This window comes from Gavialis gangeticus, unplaced genomic scaffold, assembly GCF_001723915.1.
Source record: "Gavialis gangeticus isolate Ggan-Ray unplaced genomic scaffold, GavGan_comp1, whole genome shotgun sequence".
NCBI classification, from domain to species: domain Eukaryota; kingdom Metazoa; phylum Chordata; order Crocodylia; family Gavialidae; genus Gavialis; species Gavialis gangeticus.
Window position 1 is genome coordinate 45,380,869 of NW_017729034.1, and position 22,673 is coordinate 45,403,541.

Below are 22,673 nucleotides of genomic sequence, written 5' to 3' on the forward strand. Positions count from 1 at the left end.
TGAGAGACTCCAGAGAAGAGCCACGCGCATGGTCAGAGGTCAGGAAAACAGACCTTATGACGACAGACTGAGAGCTATGGGACTCTTTAGCCTGGAAAAGCGCAGGCTCAGGGGTAATCTGATGGCCACCCATAAGTTTATTGGGGTGTTCACCAGTATCTGGGGGAACGTTTGTTCACCAGAGCGCCCCAAGGGATGACAAGGTTGAATGGTTATAAACTCCTGCAAGACCATTTCAGGCTGGACATAAGGAAGGATTTCTTTACTGTCCGAGCCCCCAAGGTCTGGAATAGCCTGCCATCGGAGGTGGTTCAAGCACCTACATTGAATGCCTTCAAGAGAAATTTAGATGCTTATCTTGCTGGGATCCTATAACTCCAGCTGACTTCCTGCCCTTTGCTCAGGGGGCTGGACTTGATGATCTTCCAAGGTCCCTTCCAGCCCTAATGTCTATGAAATCTATAACATCTATAAAGAGATTGCTGTCTAGCCAGGCCAGTTTCCTGTTTCACTTCCCATTCTTCTGTTGATTTTACACCCTTAATATGGCCTCTTTAAACTACAGACAGCAATCCTAGACTCTTCCTCTCAGACTTCGTTTCCAGGAGATCATGCCTACCAATTCTCTGAGTTTGTTACAGTCTGCTTTTTGAAGTCCAGTATCTTTATTCTGTTCTCTTCCGTTTCTTCCCTTAAGATCTTGAACTCTTATCATTTTGTGATCACTGTCGCCCAAGTTACCTCCATTTTCATATTTTAAAGCAATTCTTCTCTTATTGTGAGCAGCTAGCTGAGAAGAGCTTCCCCCTTAATTGGCCGTCCAGTACTTGTACCAGGAAGTTACCTCCAACATACTCAAGAATTTGCTGGACTGCCTGTGCACTGCTGTTTCCTTGCCAGGAGATGTCTCACTAATTAAATTCCCTCACTGAGCACAATAATGTAACCAGTTATGTAGCCACCTTACAGTACTTTCATCCAGTCTGTATTTCCTTAGATGAGATGAAAGATGGGTGCTGTGATTTGGAAACTTCTATTAGTTGTTTAAGCAGGTCTCATCTGCTTTTTCTTGGTTTGGTGGTATAAAACAGATGTTCACTATGATATCCCCCTGCTGTCTCCTTTGACCTTTACCCAAAAGCTTTCAGCAGGCCTGCCTTCCACTTTGTACTGAGCCTCACAATATGTGTACTTCTCTTTTATATTTAAGGCAACATTTCCTTTTTTCCCTTGCCTGTCCTTCTTGAATAAGTTGTACTCATCCATCACAGTATTCCACTCTTGTGAACTATCCCACCCGTACTTAGACCATCAGTTCTTTCTGCTTATTCCCTATGTTTCTCTCATTAATATATAAACATAATAGGTAACTAACTGATTGTCCTACTTTTTCTTTATCATTGATAAAGAATAACATAAAATCCTTAGACGGTTGAATGCTTCAGAGTGATTAAAGTTAATCTAATAATTTCTTAGCTATTTAGAGTTAGAGTTCTAGCCCTTTACTAAAAGGATATTATCAGTCCCATATTTTTGTCTTATAATGTGCTGGAAGATTACTGCTATCAAATAGCTTTATTGTTGCTGTTGTTCATGATGATGATGATAATTATGATCCGCAGGAGTGTTTGACTTGAAAAATGATAAAAAGGGACTACAAAAGTTTGGACAATCAGGAACATACCATATTTATTTCAGTATAACACTCATACCTCTCCCCCCCCCCAAAAAAAAATTAGCTGCCGGAAATTGGGGGTATGTGTCTTAAATGAGGAAAAGAAAATCTTTGAATCCCAAGTGGAACTGATTTCTAACATACTGGAGGAATGTGCTAGTCTTCTCACGCAGTATATCTAGTGTAGTTAACAACAGTCAAGATGCAACAGAATAGGTTACGTCAGGTCACACTCACTTACTAAAATACAGCAGTGATTTGTTCCTAATTGAAATAAATATAAATATTTAGTATTATATTTCTATTGTACATACACTTATCAGATTCAAGAAGTTTCTGCCGTCAATCTCTTGTTTACAAAATGGAGGAGCTATATGTAGGCATCAGCTCAGCTAATGATATGAAATGGATCTCATAAGTATCTTGTCTATCTGCTCTCAATAATAGAAAACAGGTTTCCAAAACTTTTCAGGTTGTCTGGAATCTGATAAATGTATGTAAAATATAAATATAAGACTAGATACTTATTTCAAATTAGGAACAAACCATTGTTGTATTTTCATAAGCAAGTGAGACCTCACTTAGCCTATTCTGCTGCATCTTGACTGTTGCTAGCCACACTAGCTACATTGCATGAGTATATAAGCACATTCCAGTCACACCTTTATTCTGCTGTGCAAACATATGCCCAGTTAAAAATCTGTTTGGTGCTATCAGTTCTGTAAGTCTTGTGAAATGGATGGAAAAATCCCTGCCCTTGTTCTGTGCTAACTTGTACACTATTAGTAAACCAGTGCACTGAAATTGGTGTCAATTTGCTAAGTTAGCCTCTCAGGTTTGAAGTGACTTTTGCAACCAATCTAAAAGTATTGTGCATGTCTAAACGTGCATAACAATTGTAACATAGCTATGTTTGTGTGCTTGGCATATGTATGACAGTGATCAAATTTGCAGATAATATCAGAGGGAGAGGTGAACACATAGGAGTAGAGAAGTAAATGACAAAATAATGAGTGGCTATTAGAAAAAAAGGAATTGCAAGAAAAAAGGAGCTTTGCTTAATTGTAAATTCTCCTACCTAGAGAAAGGAAATAAGCAGGATAGCTATATGATGCAACTGTGATCATGGAACGGCAGCTATTGCATAAAAAAGAAATTATTTTCCTCTTCTCTGATTAATGCTGACCTCATATTGCTTGCCAACACAAACAAGCTTCCTAGACGTAATTGCAAGCTACTAGAATCACTGTGGGATCAAAATATGGGGAAACAAAGTGTGGGGTTCTGGGGGGGTTGTGGTTTTAAAGTGGTCTGGATAGATGGCAGGAGTGTTTCAGGAATACTATCAGTTGATATTAATAAACATTGAAAGAGAAGTTCCTGAGGGCCAGAAGCAGATTTTCTGCAGATTTGCTCCATTGCTTCTAGATAGTCTCTCAGGGGAGCAGAAGGAAACTGTGCTGGTTCCTAGCATTTTCTTCTCCCCCATCAATATTTGATTTGTCTAATGTTTGCATAAATTGCATCTGTCCTTTGCTCTTAACAAGATTTTGGGTGCTTTTCCTTTTAACAAGATTTTAAAGAGGATCATGGTGTTGCTTCTGCTGTGTAATAATGGATAATTTTCATGATGAGATTTCATTAGAAAATAATTTATGATGTATCTTTCCATTACACCTTAAGTGCCTTGCTTGACTGAAGCAGAAACATGGTACAACCACTATACAGGAATGAAGAAATCCATGTGAAACTGCATGGTTGTTTTTAACAGACAATCCCTTAACACCAATTTTACTATTTCAAATACTTCCACAATTTTTAGGGTCAGTTTTTTTATTTGTATCTAGACAACCTTTTCTTAAATTGTTTCTTGATTATCTATGTTAATGCTGGATAAAATACCACTGGCAGTGTACAGTCTGTGACAGATAAGATTGAGTACACCTCTTTTAAAACTGTGTGTAGAAAGCTCTTGGGCAGAGAATGAGGCCTGAATAATGGTGCAAAACAAAGTATATGCAGAGGAAACATTGTAAGTAGGAGGAGTATAATGAATAAAAAAAAAAAGCAGGGGATATAAAAGCAGAGGTATAAACTGGTGCTATTATGCAGAACCTTGGGGGAAAAAAACAAAGACCTTAAAAATGAGAAAGGCAGCAAGTAGATGGATTTCAATGGATACTGAGGTTAAAATACCAGGAAAGAGAAAAGAGTTTAGCAACACCAGAAAATATATATTAGGTTTAGAAAGCTGTTGCTTAGATAGGGGTCAACTACCCATGAACATGAGTCAGAGTCTGAGATGTAAACGGAGTGTGACATGTATATGATATGACTGGACCAATGGTATGGTTCTGAATGGAAAAAACAAAAATATGCCATTTATCAGAATAGCAGAGGCAGCTAAAGATAGATTACTCTGTAACAGGGACTAGAATTACTTGAGAGAGAATACCTGGAAGATGTTAAATCCAAAGAATTATGTCTCTAGTCAGAAATGAAGAATGCAAACTATAGCAGGTATGCCATGGGTATAAGTGTGCACAGTTACAATTTGTATTGTGTGTACCTTTTTCAACCTTACTTTATAAAGCACAGTTTCCCACCTCAAAAGACATATACTTAAATTAATTCAGTGATTTCTTGCTGGCTTTCTGTGTAAATTCATAACAATTCAATTGAAAAAAAAATCAGGCTACTCAAGTCAGTTGCATGCGTCCTATATTGTAAAATCAGGCATCAGTGTTCCTGGTCTAAAAAAAAAGAGTCCATATACATCTCTTTTACTGAGATTGTGGGATCTCCTGTAACCATAAGTTAATCCATTGATTCTGCACAAAAACAACAGTAGTTTTTTCTGGGTGCATCTACACGTGCCCCTACAGTGCCGTTGCTACTGTCCTGTCATTTAATACGTCTTTTTGGAAGTACTAAATGATGGCACAGTGATTGCCTGTACTGCACCATGCACACAGCTCGTGGTTATTTTTAGCTGCTATGTCTCCATAGTGATGCATGATACTGAAGGATTGTGTTACTATGGTGGCATAGATGTGGCATCACGGTTTTTGCCCATGGATGCTATGTAGTTTTTAGCGCATTGCTATGGCGATACAGCGTCACACATAGGTGCACCCTCTGTGTGTTACATTTACAGCAATTCAGAACCCTGTTTGAAGAGTGCCATGGGTACATTTTCTAAACTAAAAATACGTTTTTCCTTCTAGGTTCTGACATTGTTCAGTGGTTAACGAAGAATTTATCAATAGAAGACCCAGGTAATTTTCATCCTCTATCAAAATTCTGGATTGTGTGTCTATGATGTATACTGTTTCTTTTTTTTTTCTGTTTCAGTTAGTATGACCTGGCAAAATTTGGCCCATGGATTTTCAACTGTTCATTTTTACAAGCAGAGCACACAGCAGCCAGTTTAGTGGAGCTTCCTTAAAGATCAGACTGTTTCTGAAGCCCAGTTTATTTGGACACCCTCCACTAAACAAGACAATGTTCAGTAAATGCAATAAAGGGTTGCTTTAATTGGGGATGTACAAGTACAAATTCAACTCCATGGGGACATGTTCACCTAATGCCATTTTAAATGGCATCTAGACAGATGTTAAACAGCTGAGACATTTTGTGTTTTCTTAAAGCAGAATTTACCAACAGTATAAAGAGTATACAATACATACCATTATTATTCTTGTTCTCTTGGTCTGTACAGGGTTGTGTATTAAATATATGGGTCTGCTCTTTTAATGGGATTTTAATTGAAAGAAAAGGAAAAAATATGAACAGAAAGATAGGATCCATGTGGCCTGGTAAATGGATCAAGGAACCCCTAAGGCCATTGCTTAGGGAGATAGGCTAGGAATTGAAAGATCTGGTTTCAGTTTCATACACTGCTGTGTAACATTAGCCAAGGCTGGCAGTCTCTGTACCTCAGTTCCTCTTTTGGAAATATAGGAGGCATGTTGTAAGCTGGTCAGGGATTTTCCCGTGGAACATTTTTTCCAACAGAAGATATTGATTCACAAAACAGCAAAGTGTAGTGCGTGGAAGTGTCATTGCAGTATTATTTTGGGGTGGGAGAAAAGGATTCAATATTCTGAGAAGGTTGAAATGCTCTTTGTCTAAATGTTTCTGTTGTTTTTAACATTTTGAAATGTAATGCTTTAATTTTTTTTTGTGGAAATTTTCTCATTTTTATTTCCTTTTGAAATGTTGTGGGGACTTTTTTTGTTCTATTTTAGAAGAGGAAAAAAAATATGGAATTTCCGAAGTAAAGGAAATTCCAGTTCTCTTTTATAAGAACATGAGAACTGTCAACAGTAGGTTAGGCCATGGGTTCAACTAGCTCAGTATCCCGTCTTACACAGTGGCAGAGAGTGGATGTTGATGGGGGAGAGTAAACAGGCAATATCCAGAATATTCAACCCCAGTTTCCAGCGTTCAGCTTTAATAAATATATTAAAGAATGTACCATGATAATGGGTACTACAAAAGTCCCCAATGTAGATGCTTGAAAGCAGCCAACTCAGCATTGTCACAGCAAAGGAGAAATTATTAGTTGCTTCCAAGTCAACGTAACTTCACCTTCTTCAGTTACCAATTCATTTTAATCAAAGAAACAGTGGTTGGATGCCTGACTTCTATTCATCATGGTCAACACACCTAATGAAATGAGAACACTTGAGACATGGCTTTGAACTGCTGGCACTCCTATTGCCTTGTTTGTCAGGAACAACATGGTCACCTATCTATTTTTATTACATTTTGAAGCTTCATTTTTCTTACTATTTGGCTGAGATGGAACTATGGCTTTGAGTTGTCAAACAGCAATGATTTGTTACAGTAGCAGTAACTGATTTTTTTTTAACTGCAGTATAGGGATAGGTTATCATTCAGCTTATCTGATGAGAACTGAGAAGCACAGAAAGGAAGAAGTCTTAAACTATGAGAAAAATATGGTTCCCTTTATTAATATGTGATTTTAAAAGGCCCCTTAGATACATTTTACTACATTTAGTAAGGCATTTGAAGAGAATTAGGTTTTGGTAGTGTCTTACGTCCTACTACTAGGGTAGGGGAAGAAGAAAACTGACCCACAAAGCCAAAGGGTGTTATCTTTATTGCATTTCATTACTGCAAACCAAAGGGCAAACCAATCTGGGACTGGCTAGCTGCTCTTATGTAGGGGTAGAGATTCAAAATGTAACATTTACTAATGTGATACACCATTCTGCACCTAACACTATTACAAGTGGTTCAAAATTTCCCCAAAGAACCAAGAAATATTGATTCGACTATATTGAAATATATATTTTACTAAATTTACGGGCAGCTATTAAACCACTTCATTCCATGTTGACTCATGTTTTATATTAATACAAAAGTCAAAGTATTTCCAGAACAAAACCAAGTACTTCCAGAATATTTTATTTCACAACAATTTATCAGATACACATTTTTCATTCCAATTCTGGAGAAGACCAAAGTTCAAAATCTGGATTTCCTTTGCAACAGTAACTCTGAATGTTGATGGGCAATAATCGTCATAAAAAATATCTATCTTCATAACTCCAAGGTTAAATTAATTTAATTTTCACAGGTTTCTCTAAGTTGCTCAGATTGAACCAATAATGAAATGAATGGATGTTCACTTTTGAATCCAGAAAGGCAGCCAGATGCCAGCAGTGGCCCAGGTCAGAAACCAGGGGGTGCTACAACATGCTTCCCAGCCTGCCAGCCACTGCTGAGTGTACCTGAATGCAGCCAAGCTGGTCCCATCCCTGATTGGCTGCCCAGCACACAACCCCAACCCCCTACCCCGCACAGGGTGGGGAACAGGCCCGCCAGCTCGGGGCCCCAGCTGGTGCTCTGCATCAACCCATGTGGGGGTGTCTCTGGGTCTCATCAGGGAGCTCCCCCACCCCAGGCAGGGTCCCCCAAGCCCTGCTACCCATATAGAGGGGGAATTCCCTTCTCCCATCCCTCCATGCAGTCTGGTGCTGGCTCAGACCCAGGCTGGAGGACCTGTTCCCCCAAACACATGTGGAGGTGGGGCTAAGCCAGCACTCAACTGTGCTGAGATGGGGGAAGGGAGATTTCCCCTTCTGTGCTGGCAGCAGGGTTCAGGGAGCCCTGCCCAAGGCAGGGAAACCCCTTTTAACAATTTTTAATTGGGGTGAATTGGTAAAAAATCTAAACAAACCCTTGGGTCACTCCATTGTGGGGGGGCTTGCACGCCAGGGCTCATGGCAGGGGCTGGGTAGGGGTGGAGTCCATTACCTTGCCTCCCCCCTGCCCCACGAGGCTGACAGGTACAAGCAGGACTAGGGCTGCAGAAGAAAGGTTTTGCTGTCTCAGCTCTGTGTCAACCTGGGGGTGGTACTGGCCCTTTTTGGCTGGAGCAGACAGCATGGGCCAATCTTAGCCTGCCCACCCTGTGAGTGGGAGGGAGGGAGAGGATGTGGGGGAGTTACAAGGGAGGTGCAAAGCATTCTGGTGTGCTGGGAGATTATGAGTTAACTTGTTCCCAGAACAGGTCTGGGACAGAAGTTCGATAGACTTGTTTAACCTAAGTTAGTTAAGTTTGTACTACATTCATCAAGGTCTATCTTAAGCTGGCTTTGGCCATTTTGAGACAGCTTTATGTGCACTGAACAGTTTCTGTTCTGTTACAGGTTTAAACTGGTTTCCTGTCACTTAAACTGGTTTATGTATAGTGTCTGTCCCTAGAAATTCCCTGCATCTTCAATCCACCGTTGCATAATTTGCCAGAGTTATACTATATCTCAAGGAGAACAATGGTTATCAGTAAAATTATATCTCAGGGCATTAGAAAGCTCTTATGAATACACAAGATAACATAATAAAGGAAAAATTGTGTTCTTCAGAGGGAAGCTGATGTTGCTGGTCTTGGCTTAGTCAGGTTCTAAGTCAGGGCAGGAGACCAGAATGTATTTTTGTTCCTAGACTATGAAATTATTCTCTGGTTTAAGTAGCACTCATTGGCTTCCCTGGTACAGTGACAGCTGGTTCCAATCAGTTGTGCACATATATTTCCTGCAGCCTATCACCACTTTGCCTGAAGCCCTTCTGGGTCAAGGTGTGCAAGGAGATACTGTAAATGACTTTCTGCACAAGATCTCCGAGCCTCCCTCCTCAATGGTCCTTCATCATATTTGCTGCATCTTGAGTCCTCCCCATCTACAAGTGATTGGCAGAGTATTGTCCTCTTCTTTTAAAGCAGACCTTCCCACAGCCTCATCTCATCCACCTGGCTGAGCATGCCCAGGTTGCTGGGGTCCCAGGCCAGTCTCCATAGAGACCCCAGGGCTGGGGCTGGGCCAGGATCTCCAGGCCCTGGGACAGAGACACTTAGGGAGTTTTGGTGAGCTATTACATGTGGTGGGGCAGGTGCTGACCTGGCCCACGACAACTCACCAAAACTCCCTAAGTGGACCTCCAGCCCAAATAATTGCCTGTCCCTGATACAGGGTCTTGAATAATGGTAGAGTATACGGGGGCACCATTTGTTTTCATTATGTCAAAAAGCATAAAAGTGTTTTCTGAAAACAGTACTTTGAAAAAAATAGTGCAAGTATAATCTTTCAGAAAAAAAAATTACTGCATAGTGCTTGTATATGGGAAATAATTTACCGTAGTAAATCAGTTTGTAGTATAGCTGAGCTCCCTGTTTCCTGAAACTTAAGACTTGCAGTAAAGGAAATCTCTGTCAAGAAAGCAAACGAGATAGGGGAGGTTAGACCATGCCCAATCATTCTATATTTGAAGTTATTCCTGCAGAATAGAGCAGTATTTGTTGCCAGTATAGCCATGTTCATTGCATGGCTGCGGCTTTATTTTCTGCTTTTCTTCATGCCTCTTTTTAAACATTTGTGTTTGATTTGAGGCCTACTACCTAATTTTAAAAGACTAAAAGTTATCAAAATTATTTTGAGTGTTGAGACTTGGTTGTGTCATAGGAACATGCCTGGCCTCTATGCAAACTAAAGCAATTAACTGAGTTTACAGAATTGTACAAGCTTGCACTCAGGCACTTGGGCATTTGTTTGCTAAATTGACCATTATAGGGTAAGTGTTGACTCTTCAGTAATGTCGCCAATTACCTTTAATGTGGAAAATCTACTTTGCTCTTTTTTCAAACTGATAATTAGCACTGTGAAGTGTACCAAATTTGACCACACTAGAGAATAAAGTTCTTTTAATCCAGGGTGGGAGAGGAGGGAGAGGAAGAGGCTAAGAAGAAGGAAGCGTTTGTTTAAATCTCACAACTGAGATGTCCAAGGCATGAGTTCTATTATTGGCTTCTTCACTGATTCCTTCAATGAACCTGAGTGTGAGTCATTTGATATCTTTATGCTTCAGTATTCCAGTATATAAAATGAGAATAATATTGTTGCTTTCTTACAAATGGCAGCTAACCTGGGATCTTGTCAGTTTTGTTTGGTGCTGAAATTGGTCAGAAAGGCAAGTATTTTTCTAATGAATGTGTTTATTTACAAAATATACAGAACATCTTTAAGCCTTTTTATGAAGAGTTTTGTTTTTCCTGTTTATGCTTTAGTGGCCCATAATGTGAAAGCTATTAGCATCTCTCAATAAAAGAATACCTATGTCTCAGATTGTTACAAGTTCTAAGTGCCCGCCATTTTTAAAACGTATTGAAACCCTTATACCTGGTAGTTATATTGGGGCAGTGGCACTGCAACATACAGTATATCAGAGCTCTTATGTCTAAAACTGCCATTGGCTGCTTTTCAATGGCACTGTTTGGAAAAGGAGATTGCAATCATCTGCTGCCAGATCACTTGTATCCAAGCTGTTCTCTGTGGTTGTCTTAACCCCCACCATGCTGCATTCAGAGATTTACTTTAGGTTGTTAAAGAAGCCATGTACTGCTAACAATTTTACAGAAATAAAAGTCACTAAACATCCTAGGCATAAGGGTGCACATCTGAATAAATACTGCCAAAAGTATTTCTGAACTGGCCCTACATAGGTTGTCCTCATCATACCAATTTTTTCAAGGTAGTAAAGTGAAGCATTCTTTGAAAGGCATGTTCTTCATGAGTTTTCAACTCCATTTCTTTCTATTGATTTTCCTTATATTTGATTGATGTAGCTAATTTGTAACCAGATGTCCATAGGTAGCATTGCAAACTGTGGTCACTGATCTAGTTGAATAAACAGAGAAAAGTCAGCAGTGTAACAGCTGTTTAAATTTCTTCCATTTTATTCTTAATACCAAAGTTAAAATTATCTTTACAGCAGCCAAAGTACTCAAAGGAATCTTAATAATATATTGCCCATGCTGTAATATTGCAAAGATTTAGTGGTAACATTTACTAAAAATATTAGTTTTTATTTCCCAATTCATGGAAATTCAAGGCGATTTACTTGGACTAGCATGACTTTTTTTATGCTTTCTAAAACAGCAGGAAGGGAAGGAGCCAAGCAGTTGGTGCATCAACATGTACTATTAGAGTGGAGCAATAAACTTCAGCACATATCGCACAAGAGTTTATTGCTCCTGGGCACCACATTTACACATGCACCTGGAACTGCAGCATATTCAGCCAGGTTGGAGCAGCCCCAGCTGGCAGGGAACCCAGCTTGGTATGCTGTGGAGGTGCTGGTTGGGGTATGAGGGTACTCTGGTGCAGTGGATCTCAACCTTTTTTGTACCAGGGCCCACTTGTAAACATCAATGGCTAGTTCCAATCCAGTGCCCCTCACTCCTCACCCACTGCCTCCCAGCCCCGCAGAGTGTGGAGCAGGGATGTGTGTGTGAGGTATTGAGGGGCTCAAACAGCCCCTCGCATGCTGGACCTCTGCTAGTCTGCAAGGGAAAAGCCATGGTTCCCAACATTTGTCTCTTTTAAAGGAGAATCCATTTTTGAAATTTGATCCATTTTTAAAATTTGTTTGCGACCCTTCTGGGTCGCAACCAACAGATTGAGAAATGCTGCCCTAGTGCAGCACTAGCTGGCAGGCAGCCCACACTGAAGCACCCTCATGCCCCAACCAGCCTCATCAGCATCTACACATGCATTGCTGCACACATAAGAATGCTGTTGTAGGATAATATTTGTAATTATAAGTACTAATCTACAGTGGAGTTAATTCATTTAATAAATGATAATTCATTTATTAAATGAATTAAAATATGGGCAATAAAAGTGCTCCTCCCAACTCTTTTGCTAAATATACATGAATCAAATAAGCTGACTGTGGGCAAGCCACAAACCTCTCCTTATGAAACCTGAAGTTACAGGAAACTGATCTATTTCACAGTTTCTTATTGAAATGGGTTCCCAGTTTGTAGAACATGGCAGATGCTGTGATATGCAAAACCTTTAAATGACTCTTCAAGTAAGACCTCTCACCTCCTCTCTCCTTCTGGATGTGATTGCTTTGAGCTTGTGAGTTGTGTAAAGTCTAAATGAAACCTTACATGCAGGCTCATGTGAACAGAAAGCAAAAATAAATAAGCTTCCAAGATGCTTGAGAAATGGAAAATGCCTAGTTTTGCAGACTCTCCTTTTATATTTATTTATTTGATTTCTATGTCATCCTCCCTAAAAAGGCTCAAGGCAGCTTACAATAACAAAATAACAAAAACAGGTACAATAATAAAACAATAGTAAAATAACTCCTCAAGAATACCCGAAGCTGAACTCAGCCTGCTAAAAGCCTGCCCATAAGGTCTTACACTACTTCTGAAAATGGCCAGGCTTAGGTTCTGGTGGGAGGGAGGGATGGAGCTGAGAAACAACAACCAAGAACAATCTCCCATATGTTTTGACCAAGCAAACTTGGTGCACGAATAATTCTTTCAGGAGATTATTACTGGCTGATGTTAGGGATCACAATGGAGCACAAGAGAGGTGGTGGTCCCTTAGGTAAATAGCACCCTGACCAATGAGTAGAGATAATAATTTCAAAGGGCCACTTTCCTACAATATCCAAACAAAACAAAAATAATATGAGCCAAACTCTTTGTATAACCCACACATACATTGAGATGTTTATTGCACCAAATTATTAGAAACCACATTTTGAAACCTAGTGCTTTAAAAATCGAGACAACACTCAGTTGATTAATAGCAGAAAGTTTTGCTTTAATAACTACCAACAAACTATAAAACTAAATGACAGAAAAACAAAAGACTTTTCCTTAATATTCATTACATTAGTCCTTGTGTTATCTTAGCTGCAAAGAGATCTGTACCCAATGCAGGTAGGAAGCAGTTCTTGTACAGCTTTACAGAGCATGGGTCCTTCACGCATGTGCTGGGTGGTGCAGGATGACTTCTTGATCTTCCCTGTACTGCACACTCTTTGCTGGCAGTTCTGTCTTGCTTTTTATACTGTTTTAATTGTATAGCTTCAAGGCGTTCCTTCTTGATAGTTGGTTAATCAAAGTCCCAAACAAAGCAGGGAAGGACAGAATTAACATATTAGACTTGTATTCTGTTTGTGAAGTTGGCAAGCTTTTGATCAATTTGGAATCAAATGGGTTTTGATTGACTGCAGTACCTTTAGGAAGTTAATCACAGAATATTATTTTTCAGTAGTTATTTTAACAATGGGGCCTAATAAATAGCTTCATCAAATGGCTTATGGTGATAGTGAAAATCAGAGACCATTGAATACAATAAGTGTGAATTTCACTGTTTTAGCATAAACACACTAGTTTAGCATAATAAACATCTAGAAACTGAATGCCTATTTTGAGAAATATGCCTTAATTAATTAATGCAAATGTGAGGCAGTGAGGATCAGACAATAGGTGTGAGGTAGGGTAGATGCAGTCACATAGACTGCTTTAGCATAATAAACATTTAGACATTTGTAAAACTTTAGCCATATTGGATGTTTACTTTGGGAAATATGTTTAAATCAAAGGAGAAATGTGTTAACTAGGATGTATTTACAGTCATGTTTTTAGTGCACCTTAGATTTCCTCATCTCATACAGGCTTTGCTTTGAAGTGGATATTTTATTTCTTTTGTTTTCTTTAGTGATACGCAGCTCAACTGAGATGTATATGTAGTTTGTAGGTTTCTCCCCAGGCTATTTGGCTTTCTGGCTTGCTTTCTGCGTCTTGTTATATACATGTAATGAGTGTGTCAGGTCTCTTACAATAATTTTAAGCATCACTTTTATTTTTTTGGCTTCGGTGTGGTAGAAGGTTGAGGACTGTTATCATGACCGTTGTTATCTTATGACCTGGGTCTGGTTTTGGGTATGCAAGCTTCACTTTCTGTAATGCCTGATGGGTTGTAAGCCATTAGTGGAATTTGATTTTCTTTATGGCAGGCTTGTCCCAGCCTTTGTCTTGCATTTTGTTCCAAGCTTTCACAGCTTCCATAGTCAGCAAAGTTGTGTGTCTTTGCAGTGATGGCTAGGAGCATCTGTAAACTGAAAAGTACTTAACTTTTTTTATGAAGTCAGTAGTATTTTTCTAAGTAAAGTACATGCCAATTAGTATTTTTGCCCACTGTTATGTATCATAAACTTGATCTTTATGTGCTAGCTCCAGCATTGGTAGATCATCCATAAATAACATATAAAAAAGAATATACTCTTTGTTTCTTTTTTTGAGGAAAAACTTTTCCACATCACACGGACAGTTTAACCAGGTTATCCTATGAACAAGTGACTAAAAGATTAAGAGTTTCCTTTCCACAGAATATCTCATTTCATTTCTAAAGCTTCTCTAATTCAGAAATTCCCATTCCTTTCTTGTTTATGAGGCATTCTTTTCTTGTCTTGAGATAGTCACGTATGATTAATGGCTTCTGTTTCTACAAGATTTAGTATGGTTATTGTGATTGTTCACTGAAAAAATAGACAAGTGGTTCCAATTTTCAAACCCTAGATTACAAAAGGACAGGCATATTCTGAGATCACTCTGAAATAAAAACAATTTGAGGTAACAGGTAGGGCTTTACGAAGCTTCAGTTGCTGATTTGATTCGGCCCAATTCAGTGGCTGAATCTCTAATTCCAGATTGAATCAGAAAACCCTTTACATGCAACTCCTACTTACATTGTACTCACAGTTAATTTTGGATTTGCCCCCCCAAATCTAGATAAATATCCAGAAGTCCCAAACTTCTAAAACTTTTAGTATCCTACTAAAGGGATAGTAGGTTAATACCAGTATTATTAAGCCAGCTTTTTCTCTGAAGGAACAGAGGAATCGATTTATTATATTTTTACATACTTGCCCCATTTTATTTTGAAATCCAGATGTATGTCTCAGTTTAATCTTACCTTATATCCAAACCATATGAATGAGTAGGAGAAAAGGGGCCTGAGCTTTCTCACTATACTTGGAATTCTTTGCTGAACGTATGCTCAATGCTGACTGTATCAGAACCTTAATATAATCAGACGTTACTTATATAGATAATTATAATGGTCAATAAGATTTTGTGAATGAGTTTTAATGAATTGCAACTAAATGCTGTCAACTGGCAAGGGAGATAATCATACACTTGAAGTGGTAGTGGAGAAATCAACTGGGGAAAAATGTTACGCATAAAGACTGGCCATCTTACTGGGACGAAAAAGGTACCATGCTTCACAGTAGCTGAATTATATCGGACTATTTGGATTTTTGTACCATTTTCCTAGAAGAATAAAAAAGTTATGCTTTGCAAGAGCAGTCTTTGAGCTATGAACCATGGTGTAACCTTTGTGCCCAGCATGACTGGGTGCAGTGCCATGTAAAAACAATGCTTTACCACAAGTATACTGAAGTGAACTGCTCCTTTTTGGAGCAATGGTTCCATGGCACAAGCCATGGTCCCTTGTGTTAAGCTAAAGCAAAGATAAGAAACTAGAGACTGGCAAAACTTCTATCAGTTGTAGTGAAGAAAAAACTTTAGGGCTTGAGCATTCTCCATTGACTGAGGTGAAGAACTTGGATTAAAGGTGCTTGCCTTATTTAAGGTGTTTGATGTGGCATGGCAGGAGGTATGGTTGTTGGGATCAGGGATGAGATCCCAGTTGCACCATTACTACTTGCTAATGCAGGGGGAGCCCAGTGTCATACTCCCATGCTGTCCTTGCACCAGCAAGTTGGTCTGGGGCTGGGGCTCACAATCAGTTGATTATTAGCTGTGGCCTCAGGATCATGCTAGGGACTCAAACTGGCCCCCATGCTTTCTAGCACCTGGGGTTGATAATCAACTGATTCTCAACCCCCCACACCACGGCTGGTTCAAGTCCTCAGTACTGTCCTGGGGCCATAACTGACAGAACTGGCAATCATCTGATTTTCAGCCTAGAAAGCCATGGCGTTAGTTCACCTGGGGCTGTCTGGGCAGATAAATATTTGTTTGTCAACCCCAGTCTGGAAAAGCCTGGGTTCAAGACTTGGGGATGTCTGACCAGGACCAAATGATTGTCAAAATCCTGTTCCCAGCAGCTCTGTTTCTAGCCATGCCATTTTTACAATGTAACAGTGAATGGGTAAGATGAGTAAGTTAAGAAACAGTACATGGTGTTAAAATGTTAACAGCGCTAAAGAGTCCTTTTTTCCAGTCCATATTTTTTCTCTAAAAAGAAGGGAAAAAAAGCCTAGAAGAGGTGTTCAGTGTTTGTGAATACTGCCCAGTGGGAACCATTAGATTCTGAAAGACTTGTCAGATGGAGTGAAATTCACTCCTTTCTGGGGGCATAATTTAGTGTACAGAAGAAAAAGCTTATGCATAATAAGTCTCACTCATCTCTTCCCACTCTCACTTATTTCTTTATTTAAATAATTAGTAATTAATTCAATTGTAATTAATTGAATTAAAATAAGTTACTTATTATTAATATCCTGATGAATTCTCTCTGTCTTGCCTTCCTGATCAGCCCTAGACGTACATATTCTACCACCCTGCTCCTACCATTAGAAGTCAGTGGGCCAGTCTATCTATACTTTGACTTTGATATATTTCTAGAGGACCTCCTGGTGCTGCAGTATTTCAGGAGCTGGCCCTCTTGTTTCCTAGTCCCCAAATCTCCATTGTACCATTATGAAGAGACTCTATGTTCCTTATGAGGCAGCCTTTTTTTGGAGAGAACAGAAAACAATACTTAAAGTTGTGAATTATCCATTACCTTCTTCTTCAGTCTTGCTTACCATTTGAAATTTGACATCATCATAGCCTCAGCTGAGCTCCTGCCTGCTGGACACTTACCAGACTGTTCTGTTTGGATCCCAAAGTGGAAACAGTGTGTTTAATTTTTCTCTAAGATGAGCAAGCTCTAGCACAGTTTCTTTATTTAGCTGCTCAGGCATTCTTCCTGGGCCTAAATGCTGTCTCATAATCCTTCTGGAAGAGGGGCACTATAGCAATTGCCAAAACATCCCAAAAGCTAAAGCACAGCTTCAGCTTCCTGGACATTCTGCTTTACATTTCAGGGGTTTGTGACAATGAAAGTAAATAGATACCAACTTTGCAAAAGGAATTCTAAACCAAAGAATGTTTGACCTTTCCTTTGAGTAGCTTTTGGTATTGCATCAGCATTAATTAGGCTCCTACAGCAAGCTCCAAAACATAGGTCGGTGAAATGTTGACAAGGCCTGAGTGAAATTATAGCTGTTTCTTCCCTGTTAAAAAGGTTTCGACTTTCTGTCGTCTGAATCCTTGATTGGCCTTGTCTGGTGGTCATAGTCAGCTGGAAGAAACCATTTGGCATTTGTTTCTGAAGTACTTCTAGTTGCAGTAGTTACGGTTTAGTACCTGTATTACCAGGTACTAAATCAATGTATAGTAACCGGAGCTACTGTGTAGTACTGCTGGCATACACCTTTTAAGTGACACTAATATACAGTAGACTAATCATAGAATCATAGAAATGAAGGGGTGGAAGGGACTTGGTAAGATCATTGAGTCTAACCCCTCTGCTATGGGCAGGAATACTGCTGAGATCAAATGATCCCAGTAAAGTGTCTGCCCTCTTGAAGACTTCCAAGGTTGAAGGCTGTACCACTTCCTTGGAGAGTCTATTCTAGATTCAGGTCACCCTGACTGTAAAGAAGTTCTTCCTTATGTCCAACCTGAAACCATCCTCTAACCGCTTATAGTCATGGCTCCTTGTTCTCCCCTGGAGTACCCTAGTGAACAGTTTTTTCCCCCAGTGCTTGATATTTACCCCTTACATACTTATAGAGGGCCACCAAGTCCTCCCTCAGTTTTCTCTTCCCCTGGTTGAACAGTCCTGGATCCCTTAGTCTTTCCTTATAAGGAGGTTTGTCCTCCAGGCCCTTAATCATTCTTGTGGCCCTTCTCTGGACCCTTTCAAGATTCTCTACATCTTTTTTGAAGTGTGACACCCAGAACTGAACACTGTACTCCAGCTGGGGTCTCACCAACATTGAGAGAGGAAGTATCACTTCCTTAGCCTTGCTCATGACACATTGATCAATGCATCCCAGTATGCTATTAGCTCTGTTGACTACAGAATTGCACTGGTGGCTCATGTTCACCTTGTGATCAAGGTCCCTTTCAGCCATCATGTTGGCCAGCATATCTAACCTATATTCATGTTGCCTGTTACTTCTCCCCAGATGAAGCACTCTGCATTTATTCTTATTGAACTGCATCTGGTTCCAGTCCACCCACCTTTCCAGCTTGTCCAGGTCTGCTTGGATCCAAATCCTATCCCCTAACATGACTACTTTCCCCCATAACTTAGTATCATCTGAAAACTTGGCCAGTGTGCTTTCCACATCCTCATCTAAATCATTGATAAAGTTGTTGAACAGTATGGGGCCAAGAACCAAACCCTGTGGGACACCACTGGCCACCTCCTGCCAAGATGATACAGACCCATTCACTAACACTGTCTGGTTTCAACCCCTTAGCCAGTTCCCAACCCATCTGACTATGGACTCTGCCAGCCCACAATTCCTCAGGTTTTTTTAATAAGAGCATCATGGGAGACCATATTGAAGGCCTTTTGAAAATCCAAGTACATGATATCACTCATGTCTCCCACATCTAAGCAGGTTGTTACTTGCTCATAGAAGGAGACAAGGTTGATCAGACATGACCTGCCTGCAATGAAACTATATTGGGTATTCTTCAGCATTACGTCTCTGCCAGTCTCTCACAAATGGACTTCTTGATATTTTTTTCAAAACTTTACCTAGTATCAAGGTCAAACTGACAGGCGTGTAGTTTCCTGGACCCTCCCTCCTGCTCTTCTTAAAGATTGGCACCACATTTGCTCTTTTCCATTCTTCTAGGATCTCTCTCAAGCACCAGGAGTCTTCAAGTACCTTCTGTGCATTCATTAGCATATTACCCCGGCTTTTCTGTGACACACTAATGCTCATGAGTGCTGTGATGCTAGGGTGCATGGAGTGTCCCACAGAAGCACGGGGGTGTGGAGGGGTGGGAGGGGATCACCAGTGTGCTTGGCAGCAGACCTGGAAGTGGAGCAAGTTTACTTCCGGTCCACTTCTGGGTCCGCTGGGGAGTGTGCTGGGGGGTTCCCCAGAGCTCCCCCAGCTCGGTGACTGGTGCCTCCTGGGTCTGGGGGGGGCAGCACCTGGGGTCCTCCCATGGCCAATTGCTGAGCTGGGGAGGCATGGGGGGTGCCCCCAGCATGCTCCCCGGCAGACCCGGAAGTGGACCAGAAGTACTTCTGGGTTTGCCATCAAGCACATGGGGGCCCACCTTGTGCTCCTATGGGATGCTCCATCTACCCCACCGTTGCAGCATTCACGAGCCATGCCTGCTACCTCAAGGTACATAGAAAAAACTTTTAAAGCTGTGACTATGTTCAAATCTGAATCTTCAGATTTGGATTTGGCCAAATCAAATCAGAAACAGTGATCCGAATCAACAAATCAAATCACTGTCCCTGATTGAGGCTGAATCTGAATCCAAATCGAATAGGGTCTGCTTATAGGGCCCCTAATAATTAGTCTACTGTACATTTAGCATCTTGTGTAGACGTGCCCACAGAGTCCATAAAACCAACCAAGTTCATAAATTTTACATAGACAGATTTTCCAACTGATCTCGGGTGTTTACATTAAGCATGTCTAAATGGAATTCTTTATCCCTTGCTGAAATAATAGGCTATTATTTTTCCATGCTGTCTGTAAACAGGTTGTGTTTACTTGCCCCAGGGACATTTACATCCCAACAACAGGGAACATGTTTCCAATATCTGTGCTCTGTGAAGCCTATTAAAGTTTGAAAATCTCTTTAGGATTTGTTTGTATGTTTGCATGATAGATAATGAAAGACTTTAAAGACCATTATCAATATAAGAAGATATATAAATTTGTAATAAAGCATGTATATACTGGATAAGTAACATTATTTATATATGTCCCTCCAGCATACAGCATGTTGCTATTTCTCATATTAATAATTTATGGAAAAAAAAGTGTAATTAACTCTAAAGTATTAAAGTATGTAACTATTTAATTTTCAAAAGGTCATCTTGATTGGAGCAATGGATCAAGAATTCAAAGATTGTGCCTTAGACTTATAGTATGATTTGCTGAATAGCAGAAAGGATGAAACTGTTTCACTCTTTCCTTCTACTCCTAAAATAGAGTGGTTGGAACTTTTCCTGGTGTCATGTCTGTGGCTTGTGTGTTTTCTTTTTATCTATACCAAACTTGTTTGCAAGTTAGCTTCAGTTTCTAAGCAGGAAATTCCTGCAACCAAGGGAGCTGCAAAAATTCTAGAAAAAAAATTCCTATCTAATTTTTTGAAGAATTTAAGTAAAAATAATTATCAATAAAGCTAGCCAAAATATTTGAACAGGATATCTGTTTTGAAAAGAACCAATTTGGAAATAAAAGGATTAATCATTTGAAGTGAAGTTAACCAAAATAATGAGGCATTATCCAAAACTAACAATTTAGTTGTTTATGGGTTTTGTTTCTTTTTCCTTGTTTTTGGTTAAAGGGGATATTAAAATATAAGTTCAAAAATATTTGAAAAAATGCAAAAAACTTGTAAGTTGATCCATTCTGCACCCTGTCAAATGGGCGTATTTCCCCCCTCCAACTGGAAAAAAAACATTATTCAACCAATTCTCAAACTTTTTTATAAAAAGAATGATTATATGAAATATTTCTTGCATAGAAATTGAGCTAAAAAACATTTCTTTGGGAATACAACCAAAAAATGAAAGAGATAGGAAGAGTAATTAAAGAGATTATATATTAATCCAGATAAGGAAAGTATAAGGCAGATACAAGGAAAGGAATAAACCTTAGGAGATATATATATCTCCCTAAGGTACTGGAAGTAATACTAGGAAACACAGTAAGAGATCTGTCTTCAATCAGAATGCATGAGAACTGAGCTGGTTTCTACTAACACTATTGCTAGTTGAAAATTTAGCTCTTAGAGAGCTGGAAACTGCCTTCTGCAGAAAGAAAATACCATTTTTGATGAAGATGGAATTTCTGGTTAAAATAGGGTAAACACAAGAATGGGGAAAGAGATCCAAATGCCCTTGCCATATCTAGCACTTGGGATGTGGGAGATCAAGGTTAAAGAAGAACAGTTAACATAACTTATCTTTCAGGGTTCTTATAGGGTTGGAAAGAATCTCAAGGATCATCTGGTCCAAACCTCTGCATGAATGTTGAAATACTTCATAACATGACATTTTGAGTGCTTTGTTTAATTTTCAAATGTGCGTGTGTATTTTTTTTAAACTACATTGTTTGCTGAATAAACTATTCTTTTTTCTGGTGAAAAAGTATTCATCTTATTAATTTTGCACATCTAGATGCTTATGTCCTCAAACCAAAAAATGCCAGATTTAGGGAGTGGGCAGGGAGCTTTGGGAGAATGGATTGGACTGCTCTGAGAGGAGCAGCAGCAGCTGTTGTTGTTTTCTGCCTCTTCCCCAAACAAGAAACCACCCATGGAGTGGTAGGGATGGGAACCAGGCCCAGAGAGGTTCTGGAGGGCATCTGGGTAGCGATGGTAGTGATTTTAAAGCTACTGGAGCCAGAAAACAGTCTTGGGAAGAGTCTCCCTGAACCCACTTTCTCATCCCTTGGCTTCACATCACCACCCAGCAATTTAAAACCCAGCAGCTATGGGAAGCAGACTCAGGGTGGCTTTCCTTACCCCTACTTCCAGCCCCATGAACTTTAAATGTCATGAGTGCCACCCAGGTGGGTGGCAGGGTACAATTAAAAACCCACACAGCTGGGACCTAGAGCATGGGAAGCTATCCCTGGGCAGTGGGGCAACACTCCCCATGCTTCCTCTGGTCTGAGGAGTGGGCTTTGGGTTATACCCCACTGCTCTACTCCCCTCATCTATAAGAAGGGGCATGGAGTAGCAGGGAATGGTTTCCAACCTATTCCCAAAACCTGTTTTTTCCTGGTGTGGTGAACAGTGGGAAGTCTTTCCCCACTGCTCCACTCCTGCCCTTGTCTAGGGAAGGTGTGAGGAGCAAGGAGAAGGGAGGAGTTGCAGGCTGAATGCTTGTACTGTTCCATCTTCTGGAAACATTTCTAGCCTGTTCAGGATCTTAGTCAGATATCTCTAAGGTGCCATCCTATCCTGCATTCTGGCTGTCTTCAGATTAATGCAGCTAAATACCTCTCTGCTTAAATATAAGGGACGTGCTGTCAAGGGAAGAGAATTAAAGACAACAAAGTATATTGAAAAAATAGTGTTATTCTTGTATTAGGGTTGCAATAGCACCTCAAGGAATACAACAAAATAATCCTCCTCTTACTGTGATGTTCTCTAGTAACATTAATTACCTATGGTAAAGATACTTATTAATTTTGTTTTGCTTCCATGACTGTTTCATAACATGTATTCTTTATGTTATTAATTTCAGAAATTTGTCTGGGTTTCAGTTGCCATTAAGTTATTGTATGGACAATCCTCTGCATTCTATTTAAAATTACTTTTTATATCTCAGCAAACGTCTCAGCCTAGTGACATCTATTAAAATTTTCCATA

At 39.8% G+C, this 22,673-nt stretch overlaps 1 protein-coding gene across 4 annotated transcripts in view; it reads left to right on the plus strand.

Moving 5' to 3' along the window:
• RGS7 (regulator of G-protein signaling 7) overlaps window positions 1-22,673 on the plus strand; it is a 600,793-nt gene that overhangs the window by 398,449 nt on the left and 179,671 nt on the right. For all 4 annotated transcript variants that reach the window (XM_019527608.1, XM_019527609.1, XM_019527610.1 and 1 more), the window contains exon 4: window positions 4,903-4,953. In XM_019527608.1, coding sequence (XP_019383153.1) covers window positions 4,903-4,953 — 51 coding nt within the window. The remainder of the gene's footprint in view (window positions 1-4,902; window positions 4,954-22,673) is intronic.